The sequence below is a fragment of the Triturus cristatus genome, chromosome 5_2, assembly GCF_964204655.1.
Source record: "Triturus cristatus chromosome 5_2, aTriCri1.1, whole genome shotgun sequence".
In the NCBI taxonomy this organism is placed as follows: domain Eukaryota; kingdom Metazoa; phylum Chordata; class Amphibia; order Caudata; family Salamandridae; genus Triturus; species Triturus cristatus.
In genome coordinates this window covers 999,713,954-999,736,228 of record NC_140588.1, presented here as the reverse complement: position 1 = coordinate 999,736,228, position 22,275 = coordinate 999,713,954, and the positions used below count along the sequence as shown (strand labels likewise).

At 47.8% G+C, this 22,275-nt stretch overlaps 1 protein-coding gene across 1 annotated transcript in view; it reads left to right on the top strand.

The window, feature by feature from the left end:
- Window positions 1–22,275, top strand: part of LOC146829567 (cysteine-rich hydrophobic domain-containing protein 2-like) — a 221,695-nt gene that overhangs the window by 151,204 nt on the left and 48,216 nt on the right. The window contains exon 5 of the mRNA XM_085608271.1: window positions 9,987–10,046. Coding sequence (XP_085464397.1) covers window positions 9,987–10,046 — 60 coding nt within the window. The remainder of the gene's footprint in view (window positions 1–9,986; window positions 10,047–22,275) is intronic.

The following is a 22,275-nucleotide window of genomic DNA, read 5'->3' as shown; positions in this document are numbered from 1 at the left end:
GCTTGGGGACTTCAACCTTCATGTTGACAATCCTACCTGTTCCCAGGCCACCCAGCTATTAGACACGCTACAGGGCTTAAACTTGACCCTATTAGTACAGGGCCCGACGCACGTTGCAGGCCATACCCTTGACTTAATCTTTTCTAACCATCCTGGAATTACTATTCATCCTTCCCTCCCCCTCACCTGGTCTGACCACTACTTTCTTCCTTTTGATCTCACTCTTCCTTCTGCACCTGGTTTGGTGGCGCTTGGTAGGGAGTATGGGAGAAAATGGCATAAAGTCACTCGTACTGCCTTAGATCCCTTTTTCTCATATCTACCAGACCCTCTGTCTAAAGATGTTGATGCTAACGTGGCGCAGTTCAATTCTGCTCTATTGCTTGCCATCGATGCCATAGCACCTATTCAACTTATTACTTCGGCTAGATCTCGACCTTCTGCTCCATGGTTCTCCCTTGCCCTACGTGTGGAAAGGAGTCTCCTCAAAAAATTAGAACGTAAATGGCGGCTAACGTATGATTTAGAGGCTAAAGCTATCTACAAGTCTGCCTTAAGAAACTTTTCTAAACTAAAAAAATCTACGATGAGAGAGTTCTTTGCTCTACAAATTAAGAATGCAGATAATCTTTCTAATCTAAAACTATCTTTAAGATTGTCAAGGACTTCGTTAAACCCCCTGCTATGGTGCCTCAGAGCTCCTCTAGTCAGGCTTTATGTAATGGTCTGTCGGCTTTCTTTCATGACAAAATTGACAACATTACGTCTTCCTTTCCTACGGTACTGCCCTCCCATATCTCCTCCTCCAGTGATTCTACCAGTTCATCACTAATGGCTTTTAAAGAGCTTACTACTGAGGCCGCACTTAGTCTGCTCACCCAGTGCAAGTCTGGCTCCCCCCTAGACCCGGTCCCTGCTAGAGTCATGGGCAACCTGGCTCCCTTGTTAGTCAGACCCCTGCTCTCTATTTGGAACACTTCATTGTGTACGGGCCAGTTCCCCTCTATTTTTTAACGTGTATCTTGCCCCGTTGGCTGAGGTCGTGGAATCCTGGGGGATCAGAGTGATCTCCTATGCTGATGATACTCAGCTTATGTTTTCCTTTAGAGATCACTCTGACTCCAGTTTCACCAGCTTTCGTGACTGTCTTGGCAATATATGCTCCTGGATGACTTCTAATCATCTCAGACTCAATACTGATAAGACGGAGGTCCTATTTTTTAATCAGAAAACCTTCCCCTCTACCACGTTGTGGTGGCCGAGTGTGCTTAATCCTCCTCCTATCCCTGTCCAAACTGCGCGTAACCTGGGCTTTCAATTTGACAACGCTCTTTCCTGTAAAGCTCAAATTAATAAGGTTACGGCAGCTTGCTTCGGGAAACTGCGTATGATTAGGAAGATCTTCCCTTATCTTCCTCTAGATGCCCGTAGAACTGTCATCCATGCCCTGAATACGTCACATTTGGATTATGCTAACAGTCTCTATGCCGGTGCCCCCTTGTACCAAATTGAACGTCTTCAGATCATTCAGAATGCGGCGGCGAGACTGATAGGCAACATCCCCTATCGCCAGTCGGTCGCATCCTACCGTAGGAAGTTACACTGGCTTCCCATTGCCCGCCGCATTCAGTTTAAGATGCTGACGCTTGCTTTTCGGGCCCTCAATGGGCTAGGCCCAGGTTACTTGAGAAAGAGATTGGTGCTTTCCCAATCGGCCAGATCCTTGCGGTCGAACAACCTAAGACTTCTTATTGTTCCTCGATTCCGCTGCTCCAGAATGGGCGGTAGAGCCTTTACCGTTATGACGGCCAAACTCTGGAACAGCCTGCCACTTGATCTGAGATTTCTTCCTTCAGAATTTATTTTCCGTAACAAACTGAAAACCTGGCTGTTCTCCACCCTTTAATTGCCTCTCTCTCACAGTATGCAGTCTGCAGCGCCGGGACACCCCCTTTGGGGGTAGCCGTGCGCTTTATAAGCTTCTTAAATAATAATAATATACTATTTCAGAGTCTGCATGCAACTGTATACCCAGGTATCTGACCGGGTCGTCAGACCACTGGAGCGGATAGTCCATGTCAAAAACTGTGGTAGACGGAGTCCATGGGAAAGCTATAGACTTGGACCAATTAACACGCAAGCCAGACAGTGCTCCATAGTGTACAACCTCACGCAGCACCGATGACCGATTATTCTCCGGGTCTCGGACATACAGCAGGGTATCGTCTGCGTACGTCGAGACCACAATCTTGTAGGTAGCGAAACTCACTCCCCTCAGGGTGTGATACTCCTGTAAAGCGCACGCCAAAGGCTCCGCAACTATAGCATATAGGATGGGCGATAGGGGACACCCCTGTCGTGTCCCTCTGGTAATCGAAATCATATCAGAGACCCTATCGCCGAGTCATATTCTTGCAGTAGGGCTCCTGTAGAGCGCCCCAATCATCTGCAAGAAGACCGGCCCCAACCCCATTCTGGTCAAAACCTGGCTCATGAAGGCCCACTCAACAGAATCGAACGCCTTCTCCATATCCAGGAAGACCGCGAGCGCCTTAGAGTCCGGCCGTACATGTTGAATAGTACCAAACACTGTGCGCAAATTATAAGTAAGGTTCCTGCCCGGTACAAACCCCGCCTGTTCCGGGGCTACCAGCTCTGGAGTGAGCAACGCCAGACGTGTGGCCAAGACCTTTGCAAACAGCTTGGCATCTACATTAAGCAGGGAGAGCGGCCGATATGAGCTGCACTCCTCAGGAGGCTTCCCCGGTTTGGGGATAGCCACAAGGATAGCCTCGCACATAGAGCGCGGCATCTGGCCCTTGACGCATATATCATCTAACAGAGTCGAAATATGCGGGAGCAACAAGTCTATAAAAGTTTTGTAGAACGTGACCGTAAGGCCATCCGCTCCCGGCGCGCTGTTCGCTTTCATGCCCGCTAGAGCTTCTAATATTTCATCCTTCTCTATGGGGAGGGCCAGAAATTCCCTGTGCGAGTTGGTCAGGAAGGGCAATTGTATATGATCTAGGTAGTCTCGTATACTATCATCCATGTCAGTCTGTCGTGAGGCATAAAGCGTAGCGTAGTACGACTTAAAGCGCTCAACTATATCCATTTCATCAGTTAGCAATTCCCCTCCTTCCGATCTGATCTTAGTGATGTTGGCCTTACCTCTCCGAACCCTCAACATGTTAGCGAGAACGGAACTGGGTCTCTCTCCCTCCCCATACACCCTGGCGGTAGCATACTTCCCCAAATGCTTCACCTCCGCATCTGCTACCTCATGATAATCTGCCAGCACTTTCTTCAACTCCTCTGCAATATCACCCCCTGCCTCTCTTTGCTGCCGAACCTCCAATTCCCCCAGTCTACACTCTAGGGCCGCCAACCGTCGTCGGATGTCACGTAGCACCCCGGAGTGCTTTGCCATGGCCACCCCTCTGATGCAAACCTTAAAGGCTTCCCAGACGGTTTGGAAACTATCCACTGTACCAGCGTTGATGTCAAAATACCCTGTTATTGCTTCCGCTATTTCCTCCCTAAAGAGGGGGTCAAGCAGCGAATACGGGGGGAACCGCCACGTAAAGGGCGGAATAGTCTTCTTCGGTATAGAGAGGGTCAGCAGTATAGGGGAGTGGTCCGACAGTGTACGCGGCAGAACCTGGCAGGCATGTATCTGCGGCAGAAGAGACACAGACACCAGCCAGTAGTCAATCCGCGTGTGAAGGTCATGATATGCCGAATAATGTGTATAGCCCCCCTCCGTCGGGTTTAGCGTTCTCCAGACATCAGCTAATGCGAAACTTATCAGAGCTCTGTCAACTACCTTGACTGCAGCGGCCGGCCCTCTGCACTGCCCCCCCGATCTATCTAGACCCGGATGTCTGACCATGTTGAAGTCACCTCCCCACAAAATATGAGGCACTCCGCAGCCCCTAATGACGTTGACTAGGGACTCATAAAATTCCGGGCAGTCATAGTTTGGTCCATAAACATTGACTAACAATAGATCCAGGCCTCTGCCCTGACAGCGCGTTATAACGAACCTGCCCCCCCTATCCGCTGACACCAACTGCAGCGTTTAAGCCGATCTAGGGTTTGTCCAAGTCATGACACCTCTAGCATGCGTTGTGAAGCCAGCCGCTAACGCATTCCCCAGCAGCCCTTTCGCGCGCAGCATGGGACTCTGGTTAGGTAGATGCGTCTCCTGCAGGAAGGCCGCGTCTATATTATGCCTATTAAGGTAGTGCAGCACCTTGCGCAGCTTCCGGTGATCATTAAGGCCCCTGACGTTCCAAGTCACTACTCTGAAGGAGCCCAACGGACCCCCACTCGTGGCGTCACTCGTCATGACTCTCCTGTCTGTACATCTTTACATCGCTCGTATCTTGCTTCACATCGTGTCTAGAGCGGGCAAGGGACAAAAACGGACCTCTCAGGACTACATTCGGCTCAAAAACAAAACAACACCCCTCCCAAACGCCCCACCCACAGCAGACCACCCCCAACTCGGCCATGCCGCTCCCTATCTAGGGACTACCCACTCCTCCCCCTACCCTCCCTCAACCAAATAGCTCCTGGATACTGTGTTATACACTCGCGGGCGGAGGTCGCTCAGTGCACAGTATATAAAGGGAATTCACCCTACACCATGTCCGAGCCTCTGAGCGCCAATATCCAGCCCTCTCTCCATCGTCGGGACAAAAGCTAACTCCACATATAGTTACGCCGGGCCCAAGCTCCGCCGCCAGGCGCACCTTTAGCAAACCAGCCATGCTCCATGTGCCGTAGTCCCCCCACCAATGTCCCGCAAGCTAGCCCACTCCCCCACCTCGCACCCATGCAATCCTAGCAGGCCGTCGGCCGCTGCCCATACCTCAGGGCTTCCCAATAACGTACACCCCACAAAGCAACACAAAAAATCACATAATCTCCTACAGCCATCACCCCATCAATGGAACCTGGCAGCACAAGGGAACAACCACATAGTGCTCTCAGTTGCAGACATTAGTCCTGGTGATAAAGTGAGCTCTCCGCCTCATCCCCCTGCGGCTGCTTCTCTGGAATTCGTCGCCTCTCCTTGCTCCAGTCATTTAGCGCCTTTTGCAGTGTCCTGGGATCGAGGAAAATATGAGTTTTCCCCTGCCGATTAACTCTCAGCTTGGCAGGGTAAAGCATTGCATAGTCCAGTCCCATATCTCGCATTTGCTTTTTAGTCGGGATGAACTGCCTCCTAGCCTCCTGGACACGAGCCGTAAAATCCGGGTAGAGTGCAATGGTCGACCCCTCGTAAGACAGCGTCTTCTTTTCCCTTGCCGCGCGAAGGGCCGCGTCTCTGTCACGGTAGTTCAGTAATTTCACTATAATCGGTCGCGGTGGTGCACCCGGTGGAGGCCTAGGCCCCAGGGACCTGTGCGCTCGTTCCACCACAAACATGGTAGAGAATATTCCCTGACCCAACAGCTCGACCAGCAACTTCTCCACGTAGCACTCCATCTGTCCGGTAGGCGTCGTCTCTGGCAGGCCCGTGATGCGCAGGTTGCAGCGCCGCGAGCGGGCCTCAACATCCTCCATTTTATCCTGCAGCACCTGCATGAGTCGCCCCATCTTCACGCGGTCTGCCTCCGACGCAGTCTGCACTTCCTCCACGTCCACCAAACGCTGCTCCGTTTGGTCCAGTCGCTCCGCGTGCTTGTCCAAACGCTCCGCCATGCGGTCCATACGGTACGAAAGGGCATCCATCTTGGCCCCCAAGGAGTTTAAGCCAGTCTGCAGCCCCTTCTCCACAGAGAGCAACAAGCTCCGGATGTCCTGTTCTTCCTCCGGCGCATTGCAGGTCGCCCCCTCAGTAGCAGCCTGGGTCTTGGGGCGCTTCTGCTCAAAAGTCAGTTTTGACTGCGTCTTGTCGGTCTTGCCCATCATGCGCTACGCCGCGACCCGGTTCCTCTGATCGTAGCTGCCGCGTTACAACCAAGGATTTATGCGTCGCAGCAGATTGGCAGCGGTAGACAGATCTCCACTACTTAATGGCCAGGTCCTCTCTTCCGTGACCCAACCTGACACCAATGGCAGTTCGTAGAGCAGCACCGAACTCTCCCCTGCGGGTTCGTCAGCCAGCTTCACCTTGGCATGTGCTAAAATGGCTCCCGCGAGGCCTTCCTTTTCCCCCCCCCCCCGGACCCTGTCCGCGTCAACCGTGGTGTGCTCCGTGCCGACCCCCAGGCGCCCCGCCCGTTATGTGGATGGCGTCGCCCGGGCCCGCCGCGTATCCGTACTTGTCTGCACCGGGGGTGGGGGGGGCCTTCCACTGCTCAGCTCGTTAGAGCTACGACGAGGTCACCAATCCACTGTGGCAGCGAACGCAGCTTCGTATCTCGCCAGCGCGGCGTGGTCCTTAGCACCCCTCCATCGCTGCATTGCATTGGTGGGCCCACACTCGGACTGGTAGCTGCCCGAATCGCCGCTCAAGCGCTCCTCATCCGCTACTTACAATAGCGTCGCCGCAGCCCTCACAATGTCTTCGCTGTGTCACAGCTGATAGGCTCCCTTCTGCAAGTCCTTTTTTTTTTTTTTTTTGTTTTTTGGGAGGGCGATGCGGGGGGCCGGGAATTCGCCCACAGTCAAGCCGCACGCACAGCTACGTCGCCCGGCAGTCTCCGTCACCAGAGCCCGGAGAGCGGCGGCCCGCTTCAGCCCTCCGCTCTGTCAGCCGGCGAGCAGCGGTCACAGCGTCCCCCGGGGTCCCGATTTTCGCCTCGTTGCTCGTGCTGGCATCCGCTCTCGGGCCTCAGCGTTTAAATCAGAATCCCGACGGCAGAGGGGCAGGATTGTTGCCGGATAGTGGCGCTGCGCAACGGAGCTCTAGGCTCAGGCAGCCATTCTCTTTGCGAGCCAAGCGCCGCCCCCGTGTGTGATGAAAAATGCTACATTGGTTTGAGAGATACTATAAAACAAATCAAACACATATGGGAGAGGGGTTATGGAGAGAGGAGAGGCACTGTTGGAGGGTGATAATGAGGAAATCATTGAAGACCCCCATAAAGATTGCCGTATTGTGCTGTACTGTAAGATCATCATCTACTATGCTTTAAAAACTAATACAATTGAATATATAATAAAAAATGTGTTGTCGAATGTCCAATTGTTCCCCAGATGTTTTCGTGGGGGTAGGGCTGAACCTTCAGTTTTTCTCCTTTCTTGACTCAATTACTTCATGCATCTCCCTGACCTGGGATGCAAAGTGGCGCACAAGATGCCTACAGAAATAAGGAACAATGGTGCCAGTTCAGCAAACTGGATTGGCAGGATAAAACTGTTGCCACTTGTCTTGCAGTTCTTTCGCTGGTGGCGCAAGAAGTATAATTTTCTGTCTAATGTACTCCATCCTCTTCTGCCTTTTCACATGGTTATAACAGATGCCTCTCTAGTGGACTCAGGCACTCACATGGACAGACTTACTAGGCGGTAATCTGCGGAGAACAAATAGCTAATCAACATGTTGAATTTGTGGTTCCCTGGCACTGAAGTCTTTTTTTGCGCCTGATCAAGCCAGGACCCCTTTCTGGCTATCAAATGTAAAAACAATAAGGTGATGGATACAGTGCTTGAATTACTCTCAGCCACTGTCAGTTGCAGTGACCACATTTCAATTCATCATTTTTAGCCCACTACGCCACCTCAGTTTGGACCCAACCACATACAAATCAGTCTTACCCTGCTCCTCATGGGAACAGTGCAGCCAGAACTGCCAGGCCGGGTCCTCTCTAAACCCCATTTCTGGTTAAGGTGGACAATTTGCCAACTATGTACTATCTAACAAGCAAGAGGGCATAGAGTCCATGGCTAGGGGCAGTCAGCTAATGATTTGTAGGTATGTAGGACTAGGTCACTCCCCCTCCGCACAGCTCCGCCTGTGTGTCCCTGCCCCAGCTGCCGCTGCTGAGGAAGTTCGAGGCCCTCCTCGGCTACCACCTGCGCCTCATCCCTGGTGGCCAGTGGTAGGCCGTAAGTTTGTTCATCTTCGGCCTTATTGTTTTACTGTATTGCCTGTATTTTCTTTGTTGTGTCTGTGACTGCTGCGGTCTGTCTTCCCCCGCTGCCTGTACGTGGTCCTTGCCCGTTTTCTTTCCTTCTGTACCCCTCGCTGCCCCCGTGTCCCTCTGCCCGTTTTTCCCTTCTGTTCCTCTCGCTGCCCCCGTGTCTCTCTGCCTGTTTTTCCCTTCTGTTCCCCTCGCTGCCCCCGTGCCTTTCTGCCCGGTTTTTGCCTTCTGATTCTTAGCTGCCCCAGTATTTCTGTGCCGTTTTGCCTTCTGTGCCACTTGTTTTTTCACTGATTTTGTGCCCTTTTTGCTTTCTGTGCCACTCGTTTTCCCACTGATTTTGTGCCCTTTTTGCCTTCTGTGCCACTCGTTTCCTCCTCGTTTTCGTGCACTTATTGCATTCTGTTCCACTCGTCTTTCTCTCGTTTTTTTTTGCCTTTTTCCTTCTGTTCCCTCCGTTGTCCCTCACCGCCCCCGCCGCTGTGTCCCCTGCGACCCCGCCCCCTGACTGCACACTGCCCATTCGCTCCTCCTGTCTCCCAGCTGCTACTCCCTCCCACCTCCCCATATATGCCGGCCGGTGCGCGGTGAGGAGAGCGACCCTTGACCCTCCAGGTAGGTCGCTCCTCCGCCGCTCAGCTCCGCCTATGTGTCCCTGCTCCAGCTGCCGCTGCTGAGGAAGTTCAAGGCCCTCCTCCACCACTAGGCTACCTCGCCTGCAGGCACTGACAACAAAGTCCGGTATAAAGAAATTAAACGAACAATGATCGCTGAAACTTGGATGTTCCAGGATGCTTGTTTCTGGTCCAGGGAAGACATGGCTTGGCAGTTCGGGCTAGACTGTTCACTTGAGGCACCGGGTAAAGACTGATTTGCATACAGCTGTGTCTGAACTGGGGTGGCGAAGTGAGCTAAAGAACGATGATAGATTAAACCCAGACCTGTGACTGGGGGTGAGTGTCTCCTTGTGTTCGTTTTTAAATAGAGGCATGAAAAAGCAGGAGCATGTCTGTTTTAGGAGGAATTTTCTCCTTCAGTGCATAATGTAGAGAAAGCCGGTATGTATATGTGTTAACGCTCGTAAAAGCCAAATGTTCATTGTTTGTCAAGTTGTGCATGCATTCCTGTTTGTCACCATATTGCACCTGGTAGCCTGACTGGGGCATTTTTACAAATACTAGAGTGAATATTAAAAAATGCACACATGAATGAGAATAACAAAGTGAATATACTGACTTTGAATTGCCAGAAGCATCTAAAAATCAGTTGCAGCCGGCATGGCTCGCGGGTTGCAGAATGGGGGGGGGTGGGTGGGGGAGGGGGGGGGTCAGAATGATTCAAATACATTTTTTTAAAACTTAACTCAAAGGCGGGTCCAGCGTCTTCTCCGCTCCTTCTCTCCTTCCTCCGATGGGAACAGGAAGCAGGCAGCCAGGCTCCATCCCGTAAGCAGCGTTGTGATTGGTCTGAGCTCCGTGACACGGCGCTCAGCCAGGGGCTGGAGGGGTGGCCATGTTCTCCATGCAGGCAGTAATGCAGCCTGCATGGAGGGACGTGCGCAAGACTGGTTTGGGCGGTCTAAGAGGGCCGACCAAACAGTCATTGCGTACTTTGGAGTGGGCAAACCACTCCTCCCTTTTTCACCTTAGCAGTTATGAATAATGATGATCCCGTGATGTAGAGGAAATCAGATATCCAGTCATAACCAACCATATCCAACCAAAATCCCTTCTGTTGGAGAATCGGCTTCTATTCTGCACAGAGTTCCATTATGCCCTATGGCACTTGTAACTAAGACGGATAGGGTATTCTTTACATTTGTGACTGAGTACCCAACCGCCAAACTCTAAATCAGGTCATCGTTTTTAATCTACAAACCAATTATATTTGTTATGCATGGTATATTAGTGGAAGTTACGAGGATACCAAATGTGTCTTCTTTTTCAGCTTGGTTTGCACTGGAAGCTGAGTAGAAGGAAATGTGAAACTAGCAATATGATGGAATATGTAAGTACCCGAATGAATATTTTGTTCGCTCTTGACCACTAGTCGTGCTCTTGTGATACCTTTTCCAAAGCTGTTGTGGAAATGTGAAATGTTAGATTTCTTGGCCTCTTTTTACTCTATAATCAAGGGAGGAAGCTGTCATACCCTTTTGACCTTCACATGCTGATGTTTCTCATCCACACTAGGTCATGAATTTACATGTTCTGTGGCTTATTTCTAGCTTGAAGCCACCCACTAACGCCTAGAATCGCTGTCCTACTGTTGGTTTAATTTTGCATTACTGTTTGAAATTGGTAGTTCTAAATTACAGTAATCATAAAACTCCTCTGAAAGTATTGGACCAATAGTGTGAGGTGACCTTCTGTTTAAACATATTGGAGAGGAAATGTAAAGGTTACAGCAGGAAGAACCGAAACAGTTCCTCGGAGTGTGACCTTGCCATGTGTAAAATTTGAATGACAAAATAACAAAAATTGTTCTAATAATGAGCGGCTTTTGTACTTCATATTTTCACATAGAATATTACTTTATAAGGCATTTTCATATCGAGACCGTTTATTCCATTACTGAATGCATTCTATGCTTGGACACGTCTTTTCATTAAGTAAAAGATTTGCAATATGTAGAAAATGTTTTCCTCGGACGAAGGTCACCAGTAAGTTTTACGATTTAGGACTGATCATGGCCAAGAGGGAACTGACTCTGCATTGGAAATCCCGGGCGGGGCCTAGCTTCTTGCGGTGGAGGGCGGCGTTTACGAGATGGGCAGGTGCGGAGGGTACGCTCCGGGTGCAATTAGCCCTTCGGAGGGACGATGAGAAGGCACTAGCGACGGCCCGGGCATGGGAGGCGTTGGTGGTGGAACTTCAGGGGTTGATGTCTGATGCAGGGGAAGTGGAGAGCACATCTGATAGGCAGGAGGTAGCGGGGAGTAGGAGGGGAATAGTGGTAAGCCCTGGACGCATAAACCCTAGCTCGGCGTGAGGGAAGGCCTTGTTTCCTTAAGGAGAGCTTGAGCACCCGTACATACTTCATTGTGGAGGAGGGGTACATCAGAACAGGGGTAGGTAAAGGGGGCACACTGACATGGGGTGGGGGAGGGGAGGGGAAGGGGACTGTGTGGGAAGGATGTTTCTTCTCCTGGATAATTGGTAGCGACGATAAATGTACAGTACTCCTTTGAAGGGTGGGGGTAGTGGAACGTGTGTTGAGTTGTTGCTTTGAAAAAAATGCTTCAACAAAAAAAAAATGTAGAAAATGTTTTCCATGTACCGGATGTTTTTATTTTATTTGTTTTACCTTTCTCTCATACAGTTTTACTTTTGCTCCTATAATAGTCTCTCAGTTTCTCTTTCCAGCGGGTGAGAGGGCAAGGAGAAAATGTTAACATTTCCGTGCTCTTTCTCGCTGTTAGTGGATTTATTTTTGAGTGCAAATGTCCTTTTAATGATGTGCAAGCGAAGGGGGTCAGGGACAACTGTTGGTAGAATGTGAAACATTTGTATCAATTGCAGGGATTTTGATTTTCCAGACCTTCTTGCAGGCGTATATGGTTCTCACACAGTGCAATAGGGGAATAGTCAATCATTTTGGAGCCTTCTCAGCCCCCCCCCCCCCCCCCCCCCCCCCCCCCCCAGACGCGCTCGGCCAATACTTGTTGGTTTTCTATGCGTGGCTCGCCTAACTTTTGTAAGCAAACTGGCACACCTCATTTGATCTTGAGCAATGGCGTCCATGCGCCTTTCTTAAAGTGCGGCTTGTCCAAATCCTTTTTTTTTATTATATTGTTTAATGGAGCGCTGGAAGCTGCTCTTGAACTTCATGGCGACAGCCCGCATTTCTTTTATTTTGGCCGGCTCGCCGCACTGTGTTTTTTAATAATATCTTTTGGAAACAAGCGCGGCATGCTGCGCTTGTTTCATTGTGTGCTTTGGCTTAAGTATCAGCACAGCGCCTGCTTCAGATATGCCATGCTTTCTATTACAGTATTTTATTACAATGCAAAACAAAGTTACGTGAGTTTCGCCAAGTCTTCAAAACAAACAAGTAAAACTTGCTATTAAAGAATTTTCCTGTGCCGCCTTTCCCGCACATTGCTTGCTGCCTATTATTTTCAGTGTCTACATATCTCTTGTCGTCAGCTTTCCCCCATTAACACCTCTCCCACAACAATTCCCTTGTGCAGCCCATGCTTAGTTATCCGCTTAAATATGGCTCGCCCAAATCCTTTTTTTATTTTGAATTATATATTTTATGAAGCGCAGAACGCTGCACTCGATTTTTATGGTGGCTGCCTGCCTTTCTTTTATTTTGGCCAACTCGTCGAACAGTTTTTTCCAATATATATATTTCTTAAACAAGCAGAACACTGCGCCTGTTTTGTTGTGTGCCTCGATATCAGTATCAGCACGGCCCTGCTTCAGGGACGGCATGCTTCATATTTCTATCTTTTATTGCAATGCAAAACAAAGCTGCGTGAGTCAATAAAAATTACTATTAAGGAAGTTCCCTGTGCCGCCCCCGCACGTCACTGTCTGTAATTTTCAGTGATTTCATGTGTCGTGGTGTCAGCTCTCCCCCTGTTAACTTCTCTTCCACAAAATTCCCTCGTGCAGCCCATGCTTAGTAATTCGCATTAACATGAAAGAAGTTACCAGTTTTCGTTTTATACCTTAGATTGAGACAAATGAGATTCCTGAAAGTGAAAACACTGGTAACCCCCAGCTTTAGAATGATACCCTGTTTCTTTGGTAGGCATCGAATGATTTAGTTTTGGGATGCCTCGGATGGTGTGCCCAAGCTCATAAGTCACACAAAGTGTGTCTGTTTGCACAGTTTCTGCTGTCACTGTCCAAAATAACGGAGGACACCCAAATTAAAAACAAGCTTTTGCAATGCAATAGGTCTCGCATTAGTAAAAGTTTGAGCGTTTGGCGTTGCAAATAATAATGCAACCCCAATAGCTCTAATTTTTAGTAATGCGAGGCCTATTGCCAACAGACAGCTACACAAAAATAACGATGAACACAAAAATCACTCTCAATAGAAAGCAACAAGCTATAGACTCCAATGCCAAACAATTGCTTAACCTCAGGGTGACGGGGTGCCAGGTCGAACATTCGCAAAATGTTTCAGTTACTCTCTCCATCTCGACGGCAGGATACAGTATTGTTGCATAATAACAAAATAATTAATCATAAATAATTTGTAAAACGTGAAAACCTGTGCCGTGGTTGCGTTGAAAGGTGGGCCAGGCGTTCCTCCAGTGATTGCGGCCTTCAAATGCACAGGATGTCTTTTTAATTCAACTGCTGATTAATATATTTAAATTCAATTAAAGAAACGAAACAAAAAGCTGAATGCTGGCAGTACTGACCCAGCCTGAATCGCCCGGGGACGCGTGTAGGTTTCCAAGAAATTTTTGTTCCATTTACTGCTGCGCTGTGAAAGGCGTTAACGAAGGGGTTGTGTGGTACCCGAGGTGGATTCTTAGATCTTAATCATAAAAGCCTTACGCACGCACACCCAGATTGACCTAGATAGAGTGGCACAGACATCCATGCCCATGCACTTTTAAAGAAATACACAAACCCGCACACTCAGCTAGAAGGGAATTCACACACAAAGGCGGCCAAAAAGATTACATTATGGACTTGGCCCATTTAGAGGTGCTGGCAATGGTAAAATCGACCGAAAATTATGTTTTTACTAAATGTAAATGCAGGTACGTAGCTTCAGATGGGCTGTTTGGGCGGGACACCCCCTTATGATTTCTCAGTCCGGTCATGCTGCGAATTGCCATGCCAGGGTGCAAGGCGGGCGATCAATGGGCAGGTACCGCCGCCATGACACCTCATTTACGAAGAGTCAAGAGAACAGTTAATGCTATTTACAACCAGCTCTGATAATATGAAAAGACAAGCGTGACCAAGGCGGACCGCACTGAAAGCGGACCACGCTGAAAATAAAGATACACAATACCATCACAAAACACATGCCAGCAGGGGGAGGAGAGGCTGTCAGGCCGGGGGCACCCACCTTCCTGCACAGCCGCAGCTGGCCGGTAAGGATCGCCAGCAGGGTGGGGTCAGGCTCCTTCACACTCACGCACACATGCCAGCACGGGGTGTCAGGCCGATCACATGCCAGCAGGGGGTGTCAGGCTTGTCCACACTCACTCACACATGCCAGCAGGGGGGGTGTCAGGCTCGTTCCAACTCACTCACACATGCCAGCAGGGGGGTGCCAGGCTCGTTCACACTCACTCACTCACACATGCCAGCAGGGGTGTGCCAGGCTCGTTCACACTCACTCACACATGCCAGCAGGGGTGTGCCAGGCTCGTTCACACTCACACATGCCAGCAGGGGTTGTCCGGCCGATCACTCTCACATGCCAGGAGGGGGTGGGGAGGGTGTCTGCCGGGGGCACCCACCTTCCTGCGCAGCCTCAGCTGGCCGGTAAGGATCGCCAGCAGGAGCATCTTGAGCAGCAGTGTGTTCTCCATCCTCGCGGCCGTGCGAGGGCTGCTCTCTGCCGAGGGTCACCGAGCAGTGCCTGGCTGCGCTGGGAAGAGGCACTAGGTAGTCAAAGGGGGGAGGAAGGTGACTCAAAGGGCAGGGAGTAAGACAAAAGGGGGTCGAAGAGGAGGCAGGGAGAGGAGGGGAGAGAGTTGCGAGGGAGGAAGAGAGGGGGCCTCAACGGGCGGGAGAACCTGAGCGTGGGCTGAAACGCCGGAGGGAGGGAAAGCGAAAGCACGCCATGCGCGCGTTGAGGGATACGCATGCACTGGCTGAGGGCGGCTGGTGCGTGTGTGTTTGTTGGCGCAGGGGGCGTAGAACTCGGCGAAGCAGGCGCTGCAGGAGTTCAGCAGGTGAGAGCAGGCCAAGTCGGAGTACAAGATGACCAGCGGGTCTTCCCGGGAGTACATGCCGGCCCAGCGACTGCGAAATATTCGTTGTTGCTTTGAATTGCGCTTGCATTAGTGGTTTGCCTACCAGGCACTAGGACCGGGGGCTCATGCCGATATGTTTAGCTGCCCGGGGACTGCCCCAGGGTAGCCAGCGATGGGGGTGGCTGGCCCGCTTTGGATTACACTCGGGCAAGACTGCCCGCGAGTTCTCTCCTCGCTTCCCCCTTCAGCCAGACCGGGTTTCCTGACAGCCGGGATCACAGATCCTTTATCCTGTCCCTAGGGGGGGTGATAGCGCGACGGCCTAGGGGTGCAAGGCACACTACACGCGTTGTGTAGAGCAACACAACATAATGGCTAGAGCGTGGGACTTTGAAGCTGGGGAATCCAGTTCGAGTCTCGGCACCGACCCTCAAACATCCGGTGATTCTGGGCAAATCGCCTAGCTCCCAGCGCTAAAAAGGAATGGGCCCGCTTGTTTACGCTTGAATGAAGAAGGCAGTATAGGGCGCCCTGAGCACCAACCCTCCCGTTCGCTATTAGCGGATGTAGCGCGGCATGTAGTATGACGGAGCGCGCATAAGGCTCGAACCTGTTAATATGTACACATTGAAATGGCGCAAGGGGCGCGAGCACTGGAGTTCGAGGGCTAGGTAATTACCGCAGCATGTGGGTACCAAGGTACAGGTGGCGCAGGTCCATCGTACCTCTCTGGTGTGGTTCTTGTATTTTTACCGCTGCGCCATAGCCATAGTTCAGGAATTGAGAGGGGCCCGAGTCTTTATGAGTGCGTTCACAAAGAAACTACTGCCTCGAGCCTAATTAACACGGCACCAAGCACCAGCTGTACACGTTACATACAAGCGCCAAAAGCCCTGCGGATGCCCAAGTGCTGCGTTTTTAACAAGTGAATGTTCACGAAAGTGAAACTGCATGCTGACTTGCGAGGGAAGGGGGACAGGAGATGTGCACGCCGCGTGGCTGTAAGCGCGTACACCAACTCAAATCCGCCAAGAGCCTGCGCGTGCCCATCTCCTGTCCCACTTCCGAGGCAAGTCAGCAACAATAGATCTCGCTGGCGACAGCGCTTCGCGCTGCGTTCGCCAGGCGAGACCTAAAAATCTTAACTCTGCAGCAGTACCACCTTTGACTGCCATTCAACTTCAAAGATACCAGTTACAGTTCTTTCAATCTCATCATTTCAGAACTGAAGCATTTTCAATATTATTTACAGTGAAGCCATAGTTGTTACTTATTTATCTGGTACAACTAACAACCATTGACAAAGCCAATAGTCCTGGCTTGTGGTAGGTATAATGTTAGTTGCGGTATTATATATCAGAATGATTGATAGAAAAAGCAAAATACCAGTCAGGAGGCACACTATGCTAAGCACAAATTTTTAGCTTAGGTGTTTTTAAGACACAACCTTAATTACATAGGCCATACTACTTTGAGAGACCCCCCCATTGTTTTCATCTGACTTAAAGCCCTGAATTAATGTATCTATGCACTGTTATTGTAGTGAAACCTAGAACAAGACTGCAAGACCCAGTATGTAGTATTTGTATAGCTATTCAATCCCTGGTGGCACAGCACCCAGGATAATGTGCTGTATGGTAAACACTTATAAGGTCCCAAAGGCGAGACCTATTGGCTATGCCAATGCTTGTTATTTTGTGCGACTGCTTAACTTTCTTTTCTTGTTTTTCCCTAAACTGTCAAAAGGTTACTAAAGCCCAAGCCTACCACCCCCTCCCCTACTCCACCCAACTCTAAAAGAACTAACAAAAAGGCTAAAAAACTAAATCCAAACCCTAGCTTGAGCCTATAGCGAATGCCTAATCTGTTGTTTGTGATTTAAATTCTGTGTTGGGAGTGGATTTAGCACTCGTTGTTCGAGGTGGTTAGATAAGGTTTTTAAGTGTGTGAAAAGCATTATGTAGTGGCCTTAAATTGGGCCTTAATTGTAGGGTTAAACAGGAAGTATTATTGGGCCAGTCTGTAGCAAAGGATATTGTGAGGTGAGCACCAGCTCCTTTCTCTTCCCCGCTCTACATACATGTTTAAGGCCATGTGATTGGGCCTGAGGAGCTTCTGTGAGCACTGAGCAGCCCAGAGAGCAAGACCCAAGCAAAGGTGGAATGAACAGGTAGTTTCTGCGGTGCAACTTCACATTAAATCTGCAGTTTTTGTGTGCGCACGACTGCTTAACTTTCTTTCCTTGTTTTCCTTAAACCGCCCTATGGTTACTGAGGTCTCTACCCTCCCCAAAAAACGCAATAAAAAAGGCTAAAAAACAAAACCCAAACCCTAGCTTTAGTGTATAGAGACTGCGTAATTTGATTTTTGTGGTTTAAATTGTGTTTGGGGGTGTATTTAGCACTTTTCTTTGGGGTAGTAAGAGCAAAGCGTGAAATGCATTATTTAATGGTGCCTTACCTGCAGGGTTGAACAGGAATTGCAAAATGTGTTTTTAGCCAGTCTGCAACCAAGGAGATTGTGAGCGGAGCACCAGCTTACTTTCCTCCTCTGCACACCAGTTTCAGGTTAAGTGATTGGGCATGGGTCCAAGGTCAACTGAGTAGGTTTCCTCCTCCTCTCACACCTTGCACAGCCTCTTAAGTTTAGATCTATGTGGCCTCAGAGCAAGGATTTTACTGTCTTATGCATCTGCGTTCTGATTAGCCATCAGTCCTAGTGTTACAATTGAATCTAGTGATTAGCGCTAGGGTGCTGATTATCTCGTGGGACTAGGGTTTCAATTGGAGCTAGGACTTGGGTTCTGTTTGATTGAAAGATCTTTGGTTCTGATTGGTTGATAGGGCTAGGGTTACTTGTGGACCTACGGCTTATGGTATAGTTTCTGTTTGCTTGCTGTTGCTAGGATTCCGATTGACTCCCAGGTCTAGAGTTTCTATTGGAGATAGGGGTTAAGGCTTGGGTTCTCAGTGGTTCCTTGGTCTAAGGCTCTGATTGGTCTCTAGGGCTAGGGCTTCCATTGGCTCTAGGTTCTCGGGCTAGAGTTTGGATTGGTTAGGGCTAGTGTTACTATTTACCCAAGGTCACTCAGACTTTTTAAACTTAGGGCTAAGGTGGTCCAGGAAAATGTCTGCAGGTTGATGGTGTTGCCTGTTTGGGCCTTTAATGGCCTAGGGCCAGAAACTATGCATCTCTACCATAAGATTTTCTGGTAAGTAATTACTCACTCTAAAATCTTTATCTCTAGTACTCCCTAAACTCCATCTGTGCTAAAAGCACACCCCTCACATACATTCAGTGAGTGACTTCAATAATAACTTCCCCCATCAACCATCAAACCTTTTCATCAACTAAAAACAGCCACAACACCAACACCATACAACATATCACAAACAATACAACAATTCAAAAACCAAAGTGCTTACAAGCACAATGTTACTTGCCGGAAGTAAATTAAAAATCAGGGGAAGGCGTGAACATATGATCACAAGGTTCCCTAATCGTACCTACCCACCACAATTCCTCACACTCTACTCAAATCACCAGACAACATACCAGTTGCAACACCACTGCCCACCATGGAAAGACTCCCACACATACAAACGTATCTCAGACTTTTAATTTCTCTAACCAAACAGCCTCTCTTCCACCTCCACCAAATGTCGCAACCACAATACCTCCAAATCAGCCACGCCGCAATGCCCTATGCCCCTGCATCTCCAGCCATACTGCACTATACTTCCGCATTAAAGCACCTTGGTATGAAGGAGAAAGAAACACAAAATCTAAAATGTCTAAAGTGCAAGATCCATGAACAAAATTCAGTTTAACATCTTTGACCAACTTAGTGGCACATCTATGAGTTTCACAGGGGCACCTGCATACGCAAGCATGTTCATGGCCAAGCTTGAACACAAGCACATATTGACTAATCCTTCGTGGACAGGGAATTTGGTAATTTATTGTCGGTACATTGACAATATTTTTCTTATTTGTAAAAATACAAAGCGAAGTTTAAAAGCTCATATCCGAACTCTTAACACCAGGAATCCAAGAATCCTATTTACAAACACTAACTGTGAGACTAATCTTGCATTCCTTGATGTCTGGGTGGAGATTACATATACAGGCATCAGTACCAGCATGTACAAAAAACCTACCTACTGTAATAACGCCTTTCTTTTTCACAGCTTCCATCCAACCAGCCTAATGCATAACCTACCTTACTCTCAGCTTTTGAGAACCAGGAGAATTTCATCAGATCCTCCATCCTGTAAGGTCATGTTAGATGAACAAAAAAAGAAATATGTTGACAGAGGATATCCATTACAACTTTTAGAAAATCTTAAATCTCGAGCACTTGCTGTGGACTGCAAAACACTTCTTCAAACGAAATCAACAGCAAAATCTCAACGAATGGTTTTCGTGTCAAAATTTTCCACTAAGTCCACTGTCATCAGAAATATAATTAATAAACGTTGAGAACTGTTGCAGCATTAACCTGATTTTCATGGCCTTTTTGAACACAGATCTTAGAATTTAAAGGAGATACTGTCCACGCAAAAACACGAGAACATTAAACAGGCTGAAGGCACTAAAAAGTATTTCAACTGTGTACATAGCAATAATTTCACAACAGGCAACATCATCATTCATCCCAGAACAGGTGAAAAGATTAATCTTATACATTCAGCAGACTGTAATTCTAGCAACTTGATTTATTGTATCAAATGTTCATGTGGTCTGATGTATGTAGGTAAGACAAAGAGGAAGATTAAAATCAGAGTAACTGAACACAAGAGAAAAACCCACAATAAAAACACGAATTCTAATCTGGCCGTACATTGGACAGAGTATAAACACACCATAGCTCAACTACGGTTTCAGATTATAGAAGTTCTCAACGTTAGCCCTGGAAGTAACAATGCTAAACTATTCCTACAAAGAGAAGCATATTGGATTAGAAGGTTAGATACCATGAACCCAAGAGGGCTCATTGACAAAATGGACATGAGATGTTTTCTGTAAATATACCATGTTTATACTCCACTTTAGGCTCAGGCATAGAATTATTTTATTTCTTAAACACTCATGTAGGTGCTGTCACATCTGATATAAAGAGGCTTTTTTGTCATATCATAGGATTGTTCATATGCTAACTGTGCATAAAAATTCCTAATAATGTTTTGCATATACTCATATATATATATATATTGACAGAATTATGCACAAGCTTTATCTTCTTACATGTAATGCTTTTGGGTTACCTCCATGGTCCTTGGCGCATTTACATGGGTTCCCTCCATGGTTCTGTGCACATTTATCTTATTTTTTTTCTTTCATACACTTTATCGCGTTATACGGGTTTTATGGCGTACCAGTGGTGACCGTCACCCGAGTGCGGTGATGTTCTTTCTTAGAATGTACGACTTGTTTATTATGTCCAACATGGCACGCCCTACTTTCTGTGGACTAGTACAAATCACACACGAACAGTCCATTGTCAGTTTTGGTTCCTGCTGGTGAAACAGTATCCGGGTTCATGGGATTGAAATTCAGGCATGTAGTGCCGGTTAAAGGCACGTTCCATTCAATACATTTTGTCGCTTTGGGAAGACGAATCTATCCATTAACAGGTACGTTTGTTGGTGGGTGTAACTTTTTTTGATTTCGGAATAGCAAGGAGACTGGTGGTGTTTTTGTGCATTGTTTCACAGCAGGCTCGCTGCTAAAAATGGAGTACTGGGGTTCTTCTCTGTTGCTAATGTTGATTGAATTAGCCGTTGGCTCTGTTCGCGGTATGGTTTACATCCGCAGGTATGTTTTATTCCTAAGTGCCTTTCATTGTGGCATCAAATCTCATGAAGTCAGAGAACATGGGCGAGCTTATTTTTGTTTATTCTTCACAGATTTTAGTAACTTTTTGCTCACCAGTTGTCCTGCTTAATTGTTTATATTATTAAGTATTTAATCTATAAACTCTTAAGAGTATTGTTTGGTGCACTTTCCACTTTGTTCCATACACCTTTGTGGTGTTCAGGTAGTACTCTTATAGAATATTGGGTCTATACTTGTCTACTAGACCACTCTTTGGGCACATAGTTTTTTTTTTTTTTTTTTTTTTTTAGCTGTTTATCAAGTGATGATCTAGTTCACTACTGACTATATCATAATATAGTTTGGTTTGCTCACTAACCTAATAGTAATATAAAATCATTATTGAATTGTATATATAACTGCAGTTGTGTCACTACCATACCTGTACTATTGTTCTTTCTGTTTTTTAGATTGGCCCCTGACTAAGGGACTTTTGTCCAGAAATGCAATGGGCATTCATTTTCAATTGATCATTAAACTGTACATGGAAGCATTAGTGGTCCCTAGAAAGAGGAAATCACTGAGCTCGGGAGTGGTCTCTAGGAAGTGCACATCAGTTATTGTTACCCCTTGCTAAATAAGCCCTCCCTAGACCCCAACACTAATCCTAGTTACTGTCCTACCTCTCTTTCTCACCTCTCTATGCCAAGTTAACTGAGACTTTTGTCAATAAGCAACTTGCACATTTTGTTGAATCCAACCAGCTAATGCATAAAGCACAGTCTGGCTTCCATAAAGGCCTCGGCACGGAAAATGTTCTGACCAAAGTGACCAAAGACATCAGACACATCAGAGATGAAGGTGGAGTCGCACCCCTGATTTTATCAGATCTATCTTCGGCCTTTGATGCGTTTCCCACTCTGCCCTTCTAAAACAGTTAATAAAAGATGGGATTTTAAATAATGTGTATGGTTCTTCTCATTTCTGGTAGACCGAACCCAAAAGGTGGCTTATGCAAAATAAAGATCCTCACCTAAGCTGATCCACTCAGGAGTTCCTCACAGCTCTGTTCTGAGCTCGAGTCTTTTCAATGTGCAAGTAGGCCCTCACGCCTCACTAATTGAATCTGTTGGCATCTCATTTTTCACCTATGCTAATGAAACTCGGATGATTATCAAACTGGATGGTAATTCAGCTGATGCGGCTCGAAATTTAGGACACTGTCCCAGGAAGTTTCTTAATGGATCCCTGAATAGGGAAAAAACTGAAATCGATATATTTGGAGCAAAGTTAGGCTGGACCACAGTTTGGCAGCCAGAAACATTGGGAACTTTGTCACTTCCATCATCCCATGCTTGTAACCTGTGGTGATGGATAACATACTGATGTTTACTGAATACGTTTAAATCATATGTACTACTGAAACCGCTTTCCCTCTTCTATCCCTCTGCTACCCTTCAATCCAAATAACCGACTAACATATCATCCACCACTCCAATTACTTTCATATTTCACTAT